At 39.7% G+C, this 17,229-nt stretch overlaps 1 protein-coding gene across 2 annotated transcripts in view; it reads right to left on the bottom strand.

Annotated features, from left to right (window-relative positions):
• slc6a17 (solute carrier family 6 member 17) overlaps positions 1-17,229 on the bottom strand; it is a 50,713-nt gene that overhangs the window by 11,619 nt on the left and 21,865 nt on the right. For both annotated transcript variants that reach the window (XM_061987534.1, XM_061987525.1), the window contains 6 exons: positions 15,423-15,580; positions 11,923-12,049; positions 7,599-7,780; positions 4,407-4,517; positions 1,785-2,026; positions 1,508-1,700 (listed from right to left, as the gene is read on the bottom strand). In XM_061987534.1, the coding sequence (XP_061843518.1) occupies positions 1,508-1,700; positions 1,785-2,026; positions 4,407-4,517; positions 7,599-7,780; positions 11,923-12,049; positions 15,423-15,580 (1,013 nt within the window). The remainder of the gene's footprint in view (positions 1-1,507; positions 1,701-1,784; positions 2,027-4,406; positions 4,518-7,598; positions 7,781-11,922; positions 12,050-15,422; positions 15,581-17,229) is intronic.

The following is a 17,229-nucleotide window of genomic DNA, read 5'->3' as shown; positions in this document are numbered from 1 at the left end:
AATAGTTAAAACAAATTTACATTATTGCAATCAGTTGATAAAACATTGTCCTTTACAATTATAAAAGCTTTTTACAAAAATCTACTACTCTGCTTGCATGTTAGCAGACTGGGGTAGATCCTGCTGAAATCCTATGTATTGAATGAATAGAGAATCGTTTTGAATCGGGAAAATATCGTTTTTGAATCGAGAATCGCCTTGAATCGAAAAAAAAAAAAGATTTTGAATCGATTCGTGACCCAAAAATCGATATTGAATCGAATTGTGGGACACTCAAAGATTCACAGCTCTAGTGGACACCTTCCACATTTGTACCGATACGGTGCCAATTCCCGATACCTGGGATGTATTTCTGTTGTTTTTTTTAACAGTGGTTAAATAGTATAATGGTAACTGTGCTGTTCAGTTCTAACACATCTGAGTCTCATTTGAAAGTATTGTATCGTACACTTAACATGCAGTTGAAATTCCAAGACATAGATGATGTTAAAGGACAGTGTTATGCCTCGTCAGGAAGTAGTCTTTGCCATTAAGTCGAATGTGCCAGTCTTGTCTTTTGTTGTACCATTTTCACTTTCTATCATGACATTAGGTTATTTGGGTGTCTGTAGATCTTTTTATTAAAACTTGGCTACTGGTTTAAGTCCAAAATACAGACATAACTTTCCTCCAGAAGGTCTTATCTTTGTCCATGTGATGTCAGATGAAACAAAAATTGAGCTGTTTGGCCACAATACCCAGCAATATGTTTGGAGGAGAAAAGGTGAGGCCTTTAATCCCAAGAACACCAGGCCTACCGTCAAGCATGGTGGTGGTATTATTATGCTCTGGGCCTGTTTTGCTGCCAATGAAACTGGTGCTTTACAGAGAGTAAATGGGACAATGAAAAAGGAGGATTACCTCCAAATTCTTCAGGACAACCTAAAATCATCAGCCCGGAGGTTGGGTCTTGGGGGCAGTTGGGTGTTCCAACAGGACAATGACCCCAAGCACATGTCAAAAGTGGTAAAGGAATGGCTAAATCAGGCTAGAATTAAGGTTTTAGAATGGCCTTTCCAAACTCCTGACTTAAACGTGTGGACAATGCTGAAGAAACAAGTCCATGTCAGAAAACCAACAAATTTAGCTGAACTGCACCAATTTTGTCAAGAGGAGTGGTCAAACGTTCAACCAGAAGCTTGCCAGAAGCTTGTGGATGGCTACCAAAAGTGCCTTATTGCAGTGAAACTTGCCAAGGGACATGTAACCAAATATTAACATTGCTGTATGTATACCTTTGACCCAGCAGATTAGGTCACATTTTCAGTAGACCCATAATAAATTCATAAAATAACCAAACTTCATGAATGTTTTTTGTGACAAATCACTCTACCACAAAAAAAAAAGAGAGTTGTAGAAATTATTGGAAACTCAAGACAGCCATGACATTATGTTATTTACAAATGTATGTAAACTTTTGACCACGACTGTATGTGTAATATTTGGCAGACGATGAGGGGTCACTTGCCTTGTTGAGTTCATCCTCCAGCAAACAAGGGTCCAGGCCTAGCTGGGCAAAGTTTTCCTCCTTCACTGTCTTAATGACTCCGTACATTTCTGCATAGTCTTGTGTGGTCAGGTGGGAGAAGTTGATGTGAGAAGGAATGAGCTCTTTGCTCAGCACGCTGGTATTCAGATACATTAGAATCTTCTCGGCATTCCTGCAAGTGGAGAAGCAGGGGAATTTGTAGGAGTTGGGCTAAAAACAACAGCTTCTGATAAACTTGTTGCTGTGACATACTCACTCTATAACACACTTCTCGTTCATGATGTTTGCCTTAAAGCCCAGGACAGCAAAAACAACTAAAGTGGCCAAGATGGACGTAACAAAGTTGATGATGGAGACCAGGGCGGCGTCAAAGTGGCAGTTGTTGTCTCGCTTGTTGTAACTGGAGAAGGCAATGACTCCGCCAAAGCCCAGGCCCAGCGCAAAGAACACCTGGGTGGCTGCCTCTCTCCACACCTGTGGCTCCAACATCTTTTCCAGCTGGGGTAAAGAGCAGTGGCAAAACGTCAGCTCTTATAATGTCACACCATTTTAAGTTTATGTTATCTTGCAACATTTAGCATTCGTATTACTCATTTATAGTCGTATTAGGCCAGCACAAGTGAGATGGCACGAAATGTAGTACCTGAGATCCCAGACTTAACCCAAGAATGATAGTATGTACAGTACAGGCCAAAAGTTTGGACACACCTTCTCCTCATTCAATGTGTTTTCTTTATTTTCATGACTATTTACATTGTAGATTGTCACTGAAGGCATCAAAACTATGAATGAACACATGTGGTGTATGTACTTAACAAAAAAATGTGAAATAACTGAAAACATGTTTTACATTCTAGTTTCTTCAAAATAGCCACGCTTTGCTCTGATTACTACGTTGCACACACTTGGCATTCTCTTGATGAGCTAACTCCTTCAAGACTCTTGGAAAACCATTTCAGGTGAGTACCTCTTGAAGCTCATCGGGAGAATGCCAAGAGTGTGCGAAAAAGTAATCAGAGCAAAGGGTGGCTGTTTTGAAGAAACTAGAATATAAACGTTATTTCACCTTTTTTTGTTAAGTACATAACTCCACACGTGTTTTCATTCATAGTTTTGATGCCTTCAGTGACAATCTGCAATGTAAATAGTCATGAAAAAAAAGAAAACGCATTGAATGAAAAGGTGTGTCTAAACTTTTGGCCTGTACTGTACATTGTTATGTAAATAGGATATCAATAGCAATATATAATAAATAGAACAGTTTAATGAATTGTGACTCAAAGTGCAAATAAAATGTCTGTGATGACAGCAAACCAAACCAAATAAAAGCATAGTTCAGCAGACATAGGACATGTGTGCAAGTTAAGTGTTCGGAGCTATTTATGTGACGAATGAACGTGTCATGTAAAAATAGATCTCACTAGATACCTGCCTTTTATTATTTGTGTTTGTTTATGTATGTTTTATGATTGTATCCTAATAGGTAGTTAGGGATAATCATTTATCGCTAAAACTCTTCTGATCCTGATACCTCTTGAAGCTCATCAAGAGAATGCCAAGAGTGTGCGAAAAATTAATCAGAGCAAAGGGTGGCTATTTTGAAGAAATTAGAATATAAAACATGTTTTCAGTTATTTCACCTTTTTTTGTTAAGTACATAACTCCCCATGTGCTCATTCAGAGTTTTGATGCCTTCAGTGACAATCTACAACGTAAATAGTCATGAAAATAAAGAAAACGCATTGAATGAGAAGGTGTGTCCAAACTTTTGGCCTGTACTGTACATTATCATGTAAATAGGATATCAATAGCTATATATAACAAATAGAATAGTTTAATAAATTGTGACTCCAAATAAAATGTCTGCGATGACAGCAGACCAAACCAAATAAACCTTAGGCTGAACTAAGCCTAAGGTTTGTTGCTCAGTGGCCTTGTGGTTAGAGTGTCCGCCCTGAGATCGGTAGGTAGTGAGTTCAAACCCCGGTCGAGTCATACCAAAGACTATAAAAATGGGACCCATTACATCCCTGCTTGGCACTCAGCATCAAGGGTTGGAATTGGGGGTTAAGTCACCAAAAATGATTCCCGATTGTGGCCACCGCTGCTGCTCACTGCTCCCCTCAACTCCCAAGAGGTGAACAAGGGCATGGGTCAAATGCAGAGGACAAATTTCACCACACCTAGTGTGTGTGAGACAATCATTGGTACTTTAACTTTTAACTTTATTTATGTGCAATTAACACATGGTTTCATATCGTTTGACAAGGTTGTTAACTGTAAGTAGTTCAGATATAATCATTGAATGTGACTAAAATTAAGAGCGATACTACTAGTTCAGCATTAATATTTGAGAGGGCCCCAGGCCCCTCTGTGGTGGAAAAGTTGCTCTAGGATAAAGGAGCATGCGCGGTCAGAATAAATTGCACAATTAATCTGCATTTTGTGATTATTTGCTTGGGTTCACTCGTTAACTTTTGAACCTTTTAACTTTTGTAATGCCTTGTACAGTACAACTAGATTTTGAAAGACAGTATGAATAAATGAAACCATTTGTAATGCACAGAGCCTTCGAGACACATATTTGCATGTAACTGCAAACACTCCCCACTAGAGGGAAACATCACCCCAACACTTGCTGTATATTGATGCCACTTTGCCTTGAGTGAATGGCAATGGCCTTGATCTAAACCAGGCAGCCATGACAACAATACCTTGCTTATAGAGAAAGTGTCAGAAGTGTCACGTATGCTACATTTCGATTCAGCATGATTGACTGACAACGCCATGGCAGGGAGGTCTTCATCACGCCTTCTATCCTAGGTGCAATAAATGCACCCCGCAGTTGAATGCAATGTGATCATTTATGAGTGCTCACCTTTGGGGTGAACATGTGGGCGATGCCATCCACCGCTCCTCTCAAGAACAAGCCTCTCACCAGGAAACAGAAGAGCACCACGTACGGGAAGAGTGAGCTGAAGTACATCACCTAAGGGAAACAAAGTCATTGGGTCGTGTTGCCATGGACACACTCTTCAGGATGCCTCACACACAGGAGGTTGACATACATAAAAAACCGACAAGCACTCACAAACACTTCCACTACATTTTGTAGAGGTTGGAAGAAATGAGTCAAACATCCCTGCTGCCTTCAGGGGGCATGGAACCATCTTGGCTCTGATAATTGGATTAAGTTCTGAAAAATATGACGATTATGATTAACTCTCTCTTGTGGCTTCTCCTATTGAAACCTTGAGTTGGATGTGCTAAATGACTCACTTGATCTGATGGAGGCAAAATAGAGTGTACTACTTGACTGCAAACACCAGGATTGCTGTTGATTTTTTTTAAAGTGTGGCACTGAGTTAGGATGCTGTCAGAACAACTTTTAATCTGTGAAAAACTGATTCTCCAGAGTACAGGTGTCATACTCAAGGCCTGGAGACCGGATTTGGCCTGCCACATTATTTGATATGGCCCATGAAAGCCTGGAAATAACATGCGTCAATAAAATACTTTGTCTTTATCTTCAGTTTTTCTATTGTGACAGAAAACAATGAAAGTCTTACATGTAATTGCATATCTTTTAAACTTTAATATTATCTTATAATGCAACAAACATTCTAGAGTAATTCCTCGTTTATTGATTTCCGACATGGTCGCGATAAATGTATTCCCGCAATGTGGGAATCAATAATTATAAATGGACTAAAAAAAACTGTTAACTACACTGTAAATACATTTTCAACATTATGAGAGCTGTCTAGACATGAAATAACACCCGGGAGTCATTTTTACATGCTTTTAATGTAATATAGTAATGCTGCCTGAGGCTGAGCCAATCATTGGCAACAATACTGAATAGTGATCTCTGATTGTTTTTTTGTCACATATTGGCCAACTGTAGTATTGATACTTTAGTTAATTTTTTGCTTGAAATGCTTAATTTAAATAAGTTGTTGAATATGCTTTAAAAATATGTTTTTGTAAAAATATGCTCTGCGGGGAAGCCACAACATTTGAAGCGTGATGTGATGAGGGACAACTGTATTATACATTCCAAACATGTTTTTCGTTAAAATGATAATAAATAATCAAATATCTGCTTGACTCATGATTTCAAAGCAAGTTTTCTATCACATTGTACACTATAGACGAAATAAATCCTGGCAGCTCAGTCACCAGAATTTCACTGTAACAAAAACTGTGGTACCTTTTTTCATTAAAGTAACACATCAAAAAACAAATTTGACACCTTTGCGCTAATGTAGGGTTTCTCCCCAGAGGACCACCAAAAAATATCACTTTCTCAGCTGTGGTCCAAATGGGCCGATTGCAATATAATGTCAAAGAAAAGTTTCTTAAGCGCAAAAAAATAGGATATTTATTGAGTTTATTCATTTTAGCACAACATAATTGCAATTAAATGTATTTTTCATCATTTCCTATGATTCCCTTCTTATGGAGTATATTTGGTTAGTACTTATTTTTCTAATCAGCCTGACCTAACCTAAGGTTTAAGTGTTTAATCAGTGATTCTCAAACGGTGGTACGAGTACCACTAGTGGTACGTTGGCTCTATCTAATGGTAGGCCAAAGAATCACTTAATTATGTGCAATTCATTCTATTTCAATTATTATTTAAATACAGTGTTTTATTTTCCTATATTCAAACAGTGTTATTGTTCAAACTGTGTGTAATGTTACAGTGCCCAAAAATGTTAAATACACTCGCTAAATAAAACCGCATTTTAATGTTGGTCATTATGGTAGTACTTAGAGAACCACATTTTTTCTGAGGTAGTACTTGGGGAAAAAAGTTCCAGAACCACTGAGTTAAATAAAACATTTTTTTTTTTGTTACCAAATGGTTTCCTATAATTTCACAAGGTTGTAAACTGTTGAACTGTATGAATGTTAGCTATAATTACTGAATACGATTAAAATCAAGTAATTACTAATTTAGTGTAAATATTTGAGTTGGCCCCAGGACCCTCTGTGGTGAAAAAGTTGGGCCCCGAGGTCAACATGTTTAAGAACCCTTGCCCTAGAGCATATTTTTGGTAGTTTTCTCCTCACCATGTTTGCTCCTAATGGAAACTAAATAATAATTTGTCTTTAAATATAACTAAAGTTAGCTTAGCCTGTTTGACAAATGGCGCTTTGCTTTATTTTTCTCAAGTTGCTGCACTCCCGCTCGTATTTTACTTTGAAAAAAACGGTTCTATAGAAAAATACCTCCATCAAAGCAACTCTTTTGGGCAGCATTATTCTACTTAATAAAACATTAGCAGCTAAACCGCAATTCCAAACATTCAGGCAGATGCCCCCATTTAAAAGAATAAATAAAATGTACATTTGTTAATTTTTATCCCATTAACACCATTACCCCTAATTTCCCTGTTGAGATACGTGTGTGTACTTTATTCCTATTCATTCACATACATGATCAAACAGACCTTACCTCACAAGCAGCATCTTCTGGCATCAGAAGTGACTGTTACTGTTTGGTTGAAGTTAAACATGTTTTTTTTCCTTTGCGCAGTACTGATCAAGTGACCAGCTGTATTGTTTTGATTTATAATATGAGTGCTACTTACTGTATATGTATGTATGTGTATATTTCTTTAATTATTATTAAACGAGATAATGACGCCGAATGGGAAGGGCTTAGAGGTTAAAAGGGAGCCAATTGGGTCTGTTTGTCTTTTGGTCTGTGGCAGTTTTTGATCAAGTGCTTGGATTTTGAGTTGATAAATAACACCTTTTTAGTTTATCATAAATATATTTTTGACATTTGACTTTTTTTTTAGTAATATTTTTGCACTATTTTGCTGTTATTGCACTTTGGACACCTGTAAAATAAACATCATCTGAGCACTCCAACCTGACTTGCCTAATTCAAGGAGAAGCCTGCCACACTCCTGAATGTCACACGTCCACATACAAGTAACAAAATACTTCTTTTTTTTTTTTCAAGGTCAGAATAAACGTGCTGGTGTGGACACGGCCGCAATCTGCAGCATGAATAGTGATGGATAGGTTTATTGAGTGTATGGTGACTGCCTACCTTCCCAGAGGACTGGATGCCCTTGATGACAGCCAAGCACACCAAGATCCAAGCGATCAGCAAGGACAGAGTCATCTTCCAGTTCAGTCCGCCGGTGTCGTCGATGCTGCTGGTGATGTTGAGCGTCCTACGATACCAGAAGTACGTTGTGGCTGAACTCTTCTCACACTCCGGCTCCACGACTGCGTTGAGGGACAAAAAAAGGCAGTGGGGAAATAAAGGATGCATCACTATCACGGATTCAAATTGCAACCTTAGTGTGGTCATGTGAGATTTATTTTCACGCCAGTTTATAGTAAAGTTGTATAGGTCATGATCCGTTGCCCGGGTCATGTTATGTTTAGTTTAAAATATCCTTAGTTTATTGTCTATTTCAGTTTTCAGCACCCTCTTTAGTTTTAGTTTCCATGGACACTGATTCCCTGCACATGCCTCTGATTAGTGGTCGGGATGCTCACCTGCTTCTGATCACTAATCAGAGAGCTATTTATACCTGCCTTGCACTGCACTCATCCTGGCAGACTTGTTTGCGGCCTGCGACTGTTTGTGTGACTTTTACAATACGATTAGATTCCGATTCTTGGGGTGATGATTTGATTCAAAATCGATTCTTGATTCAACACAATCCATCCATCCATCCATCTTCTTCTGCGTATCCGAAGTTGAGTCGCGGGGGCAGCAGCCGAACCAGAGAAGCCCAGACTTTCCTCTCCCCAGCTACTTCCTTCAGCTCTTTCTGGGGGTCCCGAGGCGTTCCCAGGCCAGCTGAGAGACATAGTCTCACCACCGTGTCCTCAGTCTTCTTCGTGGTCTCCTACCGGTTGGACGCGCCCTAAAAATCTCCCCAGGGAGGCATTCGGGGGGCATAGTGACCAGATGCCCGAACCACCTAATCTGTCTCCTCCCAATGTGAAGGAGCAGCGGCTGTAGTCTGAGCTCCTCCCGAATGACAGAGCTTCTTACCCTATTTCTAAGGGAGCGCGCCGCCACCCGACGGAAGAAGCTCATTTTAAACGCTTGTACCCGTGATCTTGTCTTTAGTCATAACCCAAGATCATGACCATAGATGCGGATGGGAACGTAGATCGACCGGTAAATTGAGAGCTCTGCCTTCCGGCTTAGCTCCATCTTCACCACAAAGGATCGATACAGGGTCCCCAACAGAATCGGTGACAAAGTGCAGCCCTGTCCGACTTACTGCCGGAAATGCAGACCAAGCTGTGACACTGATCATACAAGAAGCGGACCGCCACAATCAGGCGGTCCAATACCCTCTACTCTGATCACTCTCCACAGGACTACCCGAGGGACACGATGCATTCTCCATGTCCACAAAACACATGTAGACTGGTTGAGAAAACTCCCATGCAACCTCTCGGATCCTGCCGAAAGTATAGAGTTGGTCCACACTGCTACTCCTGAATCCAAGGTTTGACTATTCGGCATAGCTTCCTCCCCAGTACACCTGAATAGACCTTACCGGGAAGGCTGAGAAGTGTGATCCCACGAAAGTTGGAACACACCCTCCGGTTCCCCTTTTTAAATAGAGGTACCACCACTCCAATCTGCCAATCCAGAGGCACTTCCTCCGATGTCCAGGCAATTCAGCAGAGTCTTGTCACCCATGACAGCCCCACAGCATCCAGAGCCTTAAGGAACTCCGGCCAACTCTCATCCACCCCCGGGGCTTGTCACCGAGGAGCTTCTTAACTGCCTCGGCAAGCTCAGCCCCAGAAATAGGAGAGCCCACCGCGCAGTCCCCAGGCACTGATTCCTCATAGGAAGACGTGTTGGTGGGATTGAAGAGGTCTTTGAAGTATTCCTTCCACTGATTCACCACACCCCCAGTCGAGGTCAGCATCACACTATCCCCAATATACACGGTGTTGACAGAGCACTGCTTAACCCTCCTGAGGCGGCGGACGGTGGTCCAGAATTGCTTCAAAGCTGTCCGGAAGTCGTTCATCTCTGATTGGCTGCCTCGACAATACAGGCACAGAACATGGTTCACTCGGACTCAATATCCAGCACCTCCCTCGTAACATGTTCGGAATTCTCCCTGAGGAGGGAATTGAAACTCTCTCTGATGGGAGATTCTGCCAGATGTTCCCAGCAGACCCTCAATATTGTGTTTGGGCCTGCCAGGTCTGTCTGGCATCCTCCCCCACCATCGAAGCCGACTCATTACCAGGTGGTGATCAGTTGAAAGCCTCTCTCTTCACCCGGGTGTCCAAAACATGAGATTGTCAATCCAATAACAGAACCACCCTTATGTTTGAACATGGTGTACAAGAAAACTTAATTCAGTGTTCCACTTAAATTGCTAGCACTGTTGAGACATGTTACAGTATATTTACAGGTATAAAAGAGAATATACAATACCATAAACAAGTATGGAGATTTATAATAAATATAAAAAAGTATTGACAAGATATAAATTACTTAAGAAAGGTGATCCACAATCATATCAATAACGGTTCTCGCTTCAATTGTGCCTCCTTTAAAATTTCTCTATTTTTTCCATGATGTGTTGTTGACATGATTCACCTACCTTGACTGTTGACATTTCAACTACTGTAGCAGTTATGGCTAAACCAACTCACAATTTCCTTGTTTTTGTTATTAGTTATAACATAGCGGTTAGTTTTGAGCTATTCCAACGTCAAATTCTTCATCTTATTTTGGGACACGCAGCCAAAAGTACCACATCCATAATAAATGGACAATTTTTACAATTCAGCACATTCAGGACAATTGGACTAAACATTTTCCACAGCCAAAAAACTCTTACTTTCCCCTTGATTACACATTTCATAACACAATTTTTTATTACTGCCACATTTCTAAACCAATTCTAGCACCAAAACATTAAGCTCATTCAAAACATTCAGGCTTTTAAATAAAATAATATTTTATCTCAGAATTCCACCTTTCCCAGCCCAAAATGTCATCTTAACAATAAATGGAAATCTTCCCCATTTCTCAAATATTCCAGCATCAAAAAATATTGCCAAAATTTCCGATTTTCCCAACATAATTGCACTCCTTAGTGTTCACACAATTGAATGGAGACATTTTAACTGCATTTTTTACAGTTTAGTTTGAACCGTTTGCTGTGGTGCTCTTTGTATCAGCTGAGCTACTATTAGCAACCAAATTATTCTTTAAGCAAGTTGAAGTTTCCTGTTGACCATTTCATATGCCACTCAAGGTCGTCACACAAAGTTTGAGACTCTTGTGCTATTTGAGATTGTTTGGTTTTTATCTTATTTCTGTGAGCATAATTGGGGAGGCTTGTATCCTGCCTGCAGATGGCACTAAATAAGCCATAGAGCGTAAATGAATCTGAATCTTTTCCCCCCTCATTTTTGCCCCAAAAAGACTGTGTGGGTCTGGACAATTATCTATGTGACCCATGGCTAAAACTGATACTGACCATACATGTCAACATTTGTATTTGACAATAAGGGGCACTTTCTGGAAAATAAGTAAAATTAAGGTGTCCTGATCTCACATAACAGTTAAGAGTTTCTTGTATTTTGTATCGTTTCCTGTCCACCGCTCTTATTTTACGTTCCACTTCCTGTTCACCTCCATTTTCCGCCACTCTTCTGGTCTGGGCATTTAGTCCCTCACCTGTCCCTGATTGGCAATCAGGATGTTACTGATGCCAGACCTGACGGGGCTGGATCATTTTCTTCGTTAGCTTTGCGCTTTATACACGTTTGCCCTTGGTGCACTTCTCAGCTCACCATCTTAATTTTTTTGCGTTACCTGAGTTTTCTCTCTCAAAAAAAAAGGGGGGCTTCTTTTCTGCACTTGCCTGACATCTCTGCATCCTGAAACGTAATGTAAAATGAAATTTTGCCCGCAGCACAAACACCAGTGCCACCGTCCACATCTCCATGGTTTTGCTTTTATGACTTTATATAACTCAGTGAAGCAGCTTACTCGCAATTGTGGAAGCTGCAGTAAAATGATCCCAGTATAAGTGAACCTAAGTGCTTATGTGTGCGCGTGTTTAAATGATTTGTTTTGAACTAAAGTGATTGTTCTTTTTCATTCCAGCTGGATTTGTAAGCAAAGTAGACAACATAATGCTGATGAAAAATGATGTCTGCACTGCAAGCTATAAGCTGCCAGACATTGTGCATAATGGCAGCCCCACTGCTGCAGGGAAGGACAATGTCTAATAGTAAATAATAATTTTAAAATTTTAAATGTATGCAATACCAATTTGAGTGTCAATAATAAATTTCCTGATAAATATACCCATCCCAACCATTCTTTTTATATAATTTTTGCTGCTTTTTTGTGGACTTACTGGCTTGAGTTCCATTGATTTGGACAGGACATTCAGCCCAAGGAAGCGGGTACTGGAAAGACTGGAAGAAGTAGAAGATGCTCCATCCGATGATCACGTTGTAGTAGAGGCCCACAAAGCCGCAAACCTGATGCATAACAAGAAAAAACAACATCGTTACGTGTGTCACGCAAACATCTTGAATGTTGGCGTCAGGCAAGAGATGCTGAGCACACATCAGCTTAACTCAAAAGTGCGTATGAATTATTGAGCTGTTGGCTCTCAGCAGTCGAGGCTGGGGTCCGGTGTGAGAAGGTATTTATAGCTGCTGAATGTCCCTCCTGCCACATCGGAGAACACACTACGCCTCGCTGCCCCCAGCCAGAATCGTCTCTCTCCCCTGTGTTAGTGTAGATTGATGAAATCTCATCAGAGTAAGAGGCCAAACGTTACCACAGTAGCGGTCAATCGCTGACTGACAAAAGGTCGGTGCTGACGTGACGGCGACTTGATGGGTCGCTTCCTCTCCCTGGACACCGTAAGAGCTTTCTTTACCCAGTTTGTTGTCTTTTGTTAGTGTTCCATCATCAACCAGAAGTGTTTTTGAACAAATATGTAATAATAATACATGCAAAACAATCCAGACTGTTTATCCCTGTATAGGGAACCCAGGAAAAGGAAAAAGCACACACACGCACACAGGGCAGTAAAACCAACATTTTTCTTAACTAATCAGGAAGATTCTTCTCAACAAAAGAGGAGAAATATGACTTTAGAGGAAAATCTAATTTAAAACATTTGTATGCTCGTACACTTAAAGCCTTTAGCATATCCGTATGTTATGGAATGGATTAACAAAAGAAATCAAACAAAGCACCAATATGATTCAGTTCAAGAGACCGGTAAAACTACAGGTGTTCACAAAGTACACAGAACAAGAATTATGATGAATATCTTGGACCTTTTTTTTTTTTTTAAATCTTTTTTATTGAGACAAAGATTATTTATGCATTTAATATTTGTTTACTTACTATGGTATATTATTTGTTTATTATTTATTTGTTCAATGTTATGTTACAGAGAACAAGGAAATAGGATAAAATTGTTATGGTATGAAAAGGGGTAGGATTAAATACGCTCAGCTTCTTCCTACTCCTTTTCGGATGTGCTGTAATGAAACAACTGGAAATATGTGATGCATTACATTGTATCGTATGCATGTTCGAAATAAACTGAAACTGAACTGAACTGAATGATAACAATTAAAAACTGATTTTCAAATGTAATAAAAAAAAGTATACTAAACTGTTTTTTACATTTTTACAAATATTTTACAATATTATTTAGGGATGAGCGATTTGGCCTAAAATCTTTATTGTGATATATATTGCCAGAGAATAAAATTGACATTACAATATATTATTTGGTATGTAAATGATGATAGAACCATTTCAAAATGGGCAACAAAGGCTCCTAATTTGGATGCTGACGTATGCAGTAACATATTGCATAATTTTCAGTTGTATTATTTTGTCAAAACTATTATTAATCTACCTGTTAATTTACTGTTGACATCTGGTTACTCTCTGTTGTAACATGTTTATATCTACATTTATGTTCAAATGTAATTAACACTTATTCTTCTGTTGTTTAGCTATTTTATTTTAGGTGATACTACAAATTTGGGTATTGATCCAATACCGAGTAGTTACAGGGGCAGTATTGGTCATACCAATGCTGATACAAAATTTCAAGATCATTGAATGATTAAATGTTTTATCACAATTATAATCAAACAGAAACACAGGATGGTGATGTAACGAAATCTATTACATATACAAATGATTTCCTACTATTGGCTCTGATTTAATCCATTGTTTTTTTGCATTAAAACCCTCCTGTGTCCAGGGACTTACTTCCTGATTTTGTAAACACGAACAAAAACAATTAGAGATTTTTTGATGATAAAATATATCAATCTAAACACTGTAGTATTGACCATATATTTATGCTATAATTGGTATCGTTTCTGTCGATATTTGTATCAATCCTTGATATTTGTTTATAAATAAGAGCTCTAGCTTGTTAGTGGTTTGCATATCCTCCTACTGTGTGCATGTTTAGCTACTGCTCGTCCTACAGTGAGGATATTTGTAAGAAACGTAGTTCATTTGCTGCCATGGAAGCAAGGGTTGGTGACTTAGAAGTGGCTTTGAATTGTAGAGCAAGGCTCGCCGTTATAATCGCTTGTCGCTGTCAAAATTACAGGACACAGCTAGAATGTGTCATCAACATGCATTATCACGATATAATGATAGTATTAAAAGCTCTATTGTCTGCCAAATTTATATAATTTATATTGTAAATCGTCTATATTGCGCAACCCTACATCCATCCAGCCATCTATCCATCCATCCATTCATCATTCAGCCCCTGCTAATACCGTCATTTTGGTACTATAAGCCACTACTTTTTTCCTACGCTTTTAACACTGCACTTTAAACAAGGCTGTGGATATTCTAAGGATTTTTGCATTTTTACAGGCTTCACATTCCGCCAATTAGACCAATGAAATTGTCAAACGGCATTTTCACATTTAATCAAATGCACTCACGCAATTATTCAGTCGGCCATTTAGTGCATTATGGACTCACCCTCATCATGGAGAACACACGACAAAATGCACAAGACGCAGCCCCAAAGCTAAAGATGGTTGACCCGACCATCGAAAAAGAAAACAGCCGCCGCACGGAATGGAAATCCACCACCACTCACGGGCCTCGAAAGGCCAGACCGCAGGAGGAGGACAACGATGGCGCTCATTGACCTTTCTGGTAGACCATCATCTGTTGTTTCGTTTGTGAATTAACACAAGCGCCTCTGTAAATCTTTCATGTTTCAATGTGTACACCTGTGACTTATAGAATTATAGGGCCAATATATGTACAAAATAACATTTGGACAAAAATGTGCTTTATAGCCTGGAAATTACAGCTAAATCAATTGCAAAAAGGAACAAAGTGCTGCCTATTGTAGTGAAGGCTGCTGTTCTCATGATGTTCATGTTCAACGATCACATGAGCTGACGTTGCACAGCCAATTTAATTAACCAGTGAGCAGAGCATAAGTGCATGTATTAAAAGAAGAACGGTATAAAGGGAGTGGATGCAATGGAACGCTGTCGCTGTGAGGAAGCAATTAGAAGTGTTCAAATAAATCTGGATGCTGCAACTTCCCCTTTTCACCAAGGCAACCGACTCCCTGCACTACATTCCGAATATGTGTAAAACTCGAGCCTTGCACCCAGTAGGATATCAGAATGATAGGCGATGAGATGGCTCTATTGCTTTCTTCTTTACTGAAACAACACATCGATTTTTTTAACCTACATTCACCACGAGCGCTGTAAGTACATTGCTTTTGGGGTTAAGTCACCTGATACACTTTATACGAAGATTATTAATATTGTAGACGTGCATTAAAAAGCAATCACCAGTATCCGGTTACAAGGTCATACTTGCCATCAGACTAGAAACCCCGATGCCTCCCAGCTGGGGGTACACGTAGTTCCACACACCAATGCTGCCACGCCTAATCCTCTGACCCACCGCCAGCTCCAGGAAGAACAGAGGGATGCCGATGAGGAGGAGGAGGATGAAGTAGGGCACCAGGTAAGCGCCTAAAACAGAAAGAAAAACAATTTATCTTCACGGTTCACCTTCCAGAGAGAAATGTTTTGTTGTTGGAGCAGCCATACGAAACCCAAATTACATTACCCTGATTAAAAAGGTAGCAGACAAAGGAAAGTGTTATGTTACTCAGGAGTGGTATTATTATCCATCACAAATTGCTGCTGTGTTGCTGCCCACTTTTATGGATCTTTGATGTCTATTCTGAGCAAAGTATATTGATGCAGAGATGGTCAGCTGAGTACTTTCCTCTCCATGGCATGTAGGGACCACGTTTGTAAATCTCCTAAACAAAGACCGGTCACATGTATCTTATCTTACCGAGCACATGCAAGCAACTGTAAAAAAACCAAAAAAAACAATGCTGTCCAGACCTCATCCTGGACTCACACTATTAGTTTGCTAATTGGTGGATAGAACCCAATTATCATGGAGGATCTGGCGAGAAGACCGGCCAAGTAGATAAGTGAAAATAGCGCTGCACTGATTACTTAAAATGTGCCTATTGTGGAATCAATAAAATAAAATAAAAATTCAATTTAGAGCTTAACATAAAAATAATCCCTTTCTATTTCTCATCAAAATTAATCAATTACCTAATCGAGTTCCTCATCTGCCTACCATAAACTTTTGCAGCTCAAAAGTCACTCATCTAGACATTAGTCTATAAAATAACTTATGTCAGCTTTAGAGATGGTGTTAATTGATACAATCTTAATGCAAATAAAGACATAGATAGGGGTGCAACAATTAGTCGTCGTTGTCGACAAAAATCGATAATACAATGTGTCGCCGACTGATAGGATGAAATTCTATCTACCAGTAACTATGTTTACCAAGAATAGTGCAAATAGTTGGAGCTACATATTGGACAAACACATGGCCAAGAAGACTGTGCCATATAAACTGTGCCACATACTGTATATATTGTCACAACGCATGCCTGACCACGTGCACATCAGTCAAGTCTGACAAACACCTGTTGTGACGGCAGTATATAAGGGTGCCGGGGACAGACAGCAATGTCATTTGCCATGTCTGAATGATCCCAGCTCGGCATAAATTGTATGGTAACTCCCCCATATGGTAGTCTGGTTCCTCATTTGTGTCAAGTGTCCTAGTATTACCGACTATCCCCGACAAATTAATTTGTTGATAACAGTTAGTGATGTCACCGCTCGCGTTTTTCCAACAGAAAGCTTCAAATTATGAGGTTCATGCATTTGGACGTAAGCCTGCAAGCAGTTTTGGATGCCTCTGAGCGCTGTTTGGCAGTCTTTTTTCAACAGCAGGCCATTCGTGTTGTCGCACATTGGACGTACTTATGTGGGCAGTCTAGTACATGCTCTCTGACTGCATGGCCCTTCCTCTCTACTGTGCTCCTTGTACCCAGACTGTTGGCTCCTGCCTGCAGCCTCCTGTGCAATTCCTTCTAGTCTCATGTCCTCCAGACTGCTCTGACGTCTACAAAAGAAAAATATTTCCGTGTTTATTTGTCCCAAAAATTTTACACAGGACCGTTTTGTCAACATGGGTACTGTATAGTTTGAGGAGACACAATAGCAGGTAGGATAAAGCAGTGTTTTTCAACATTTTTTAATAAAGAAAATACGGAGGCACACCACCAGCAGAAAACGTT

The sequence above is a fragment of the Nerophis lumbriciformis genome, linkage group LG01 (assembly GCF_033978685.3).
Source record: "Nerophis lumbriciformis linkage group LG01, RoL_Nlum_v2.1, whole genome shotgun sequence".
NCBI classification, from domain to species: Eukaryota; Metazoa; Chordata; class Actinopteri; order Syngnathiformes; family Syngnathidae; genus Nerophis; species Nerophis lumbriciformis.
Note: the sequence above shows the minus strand (reverse complement) of the source record. Positions and strands in the feature narration are given on the sequence as shown.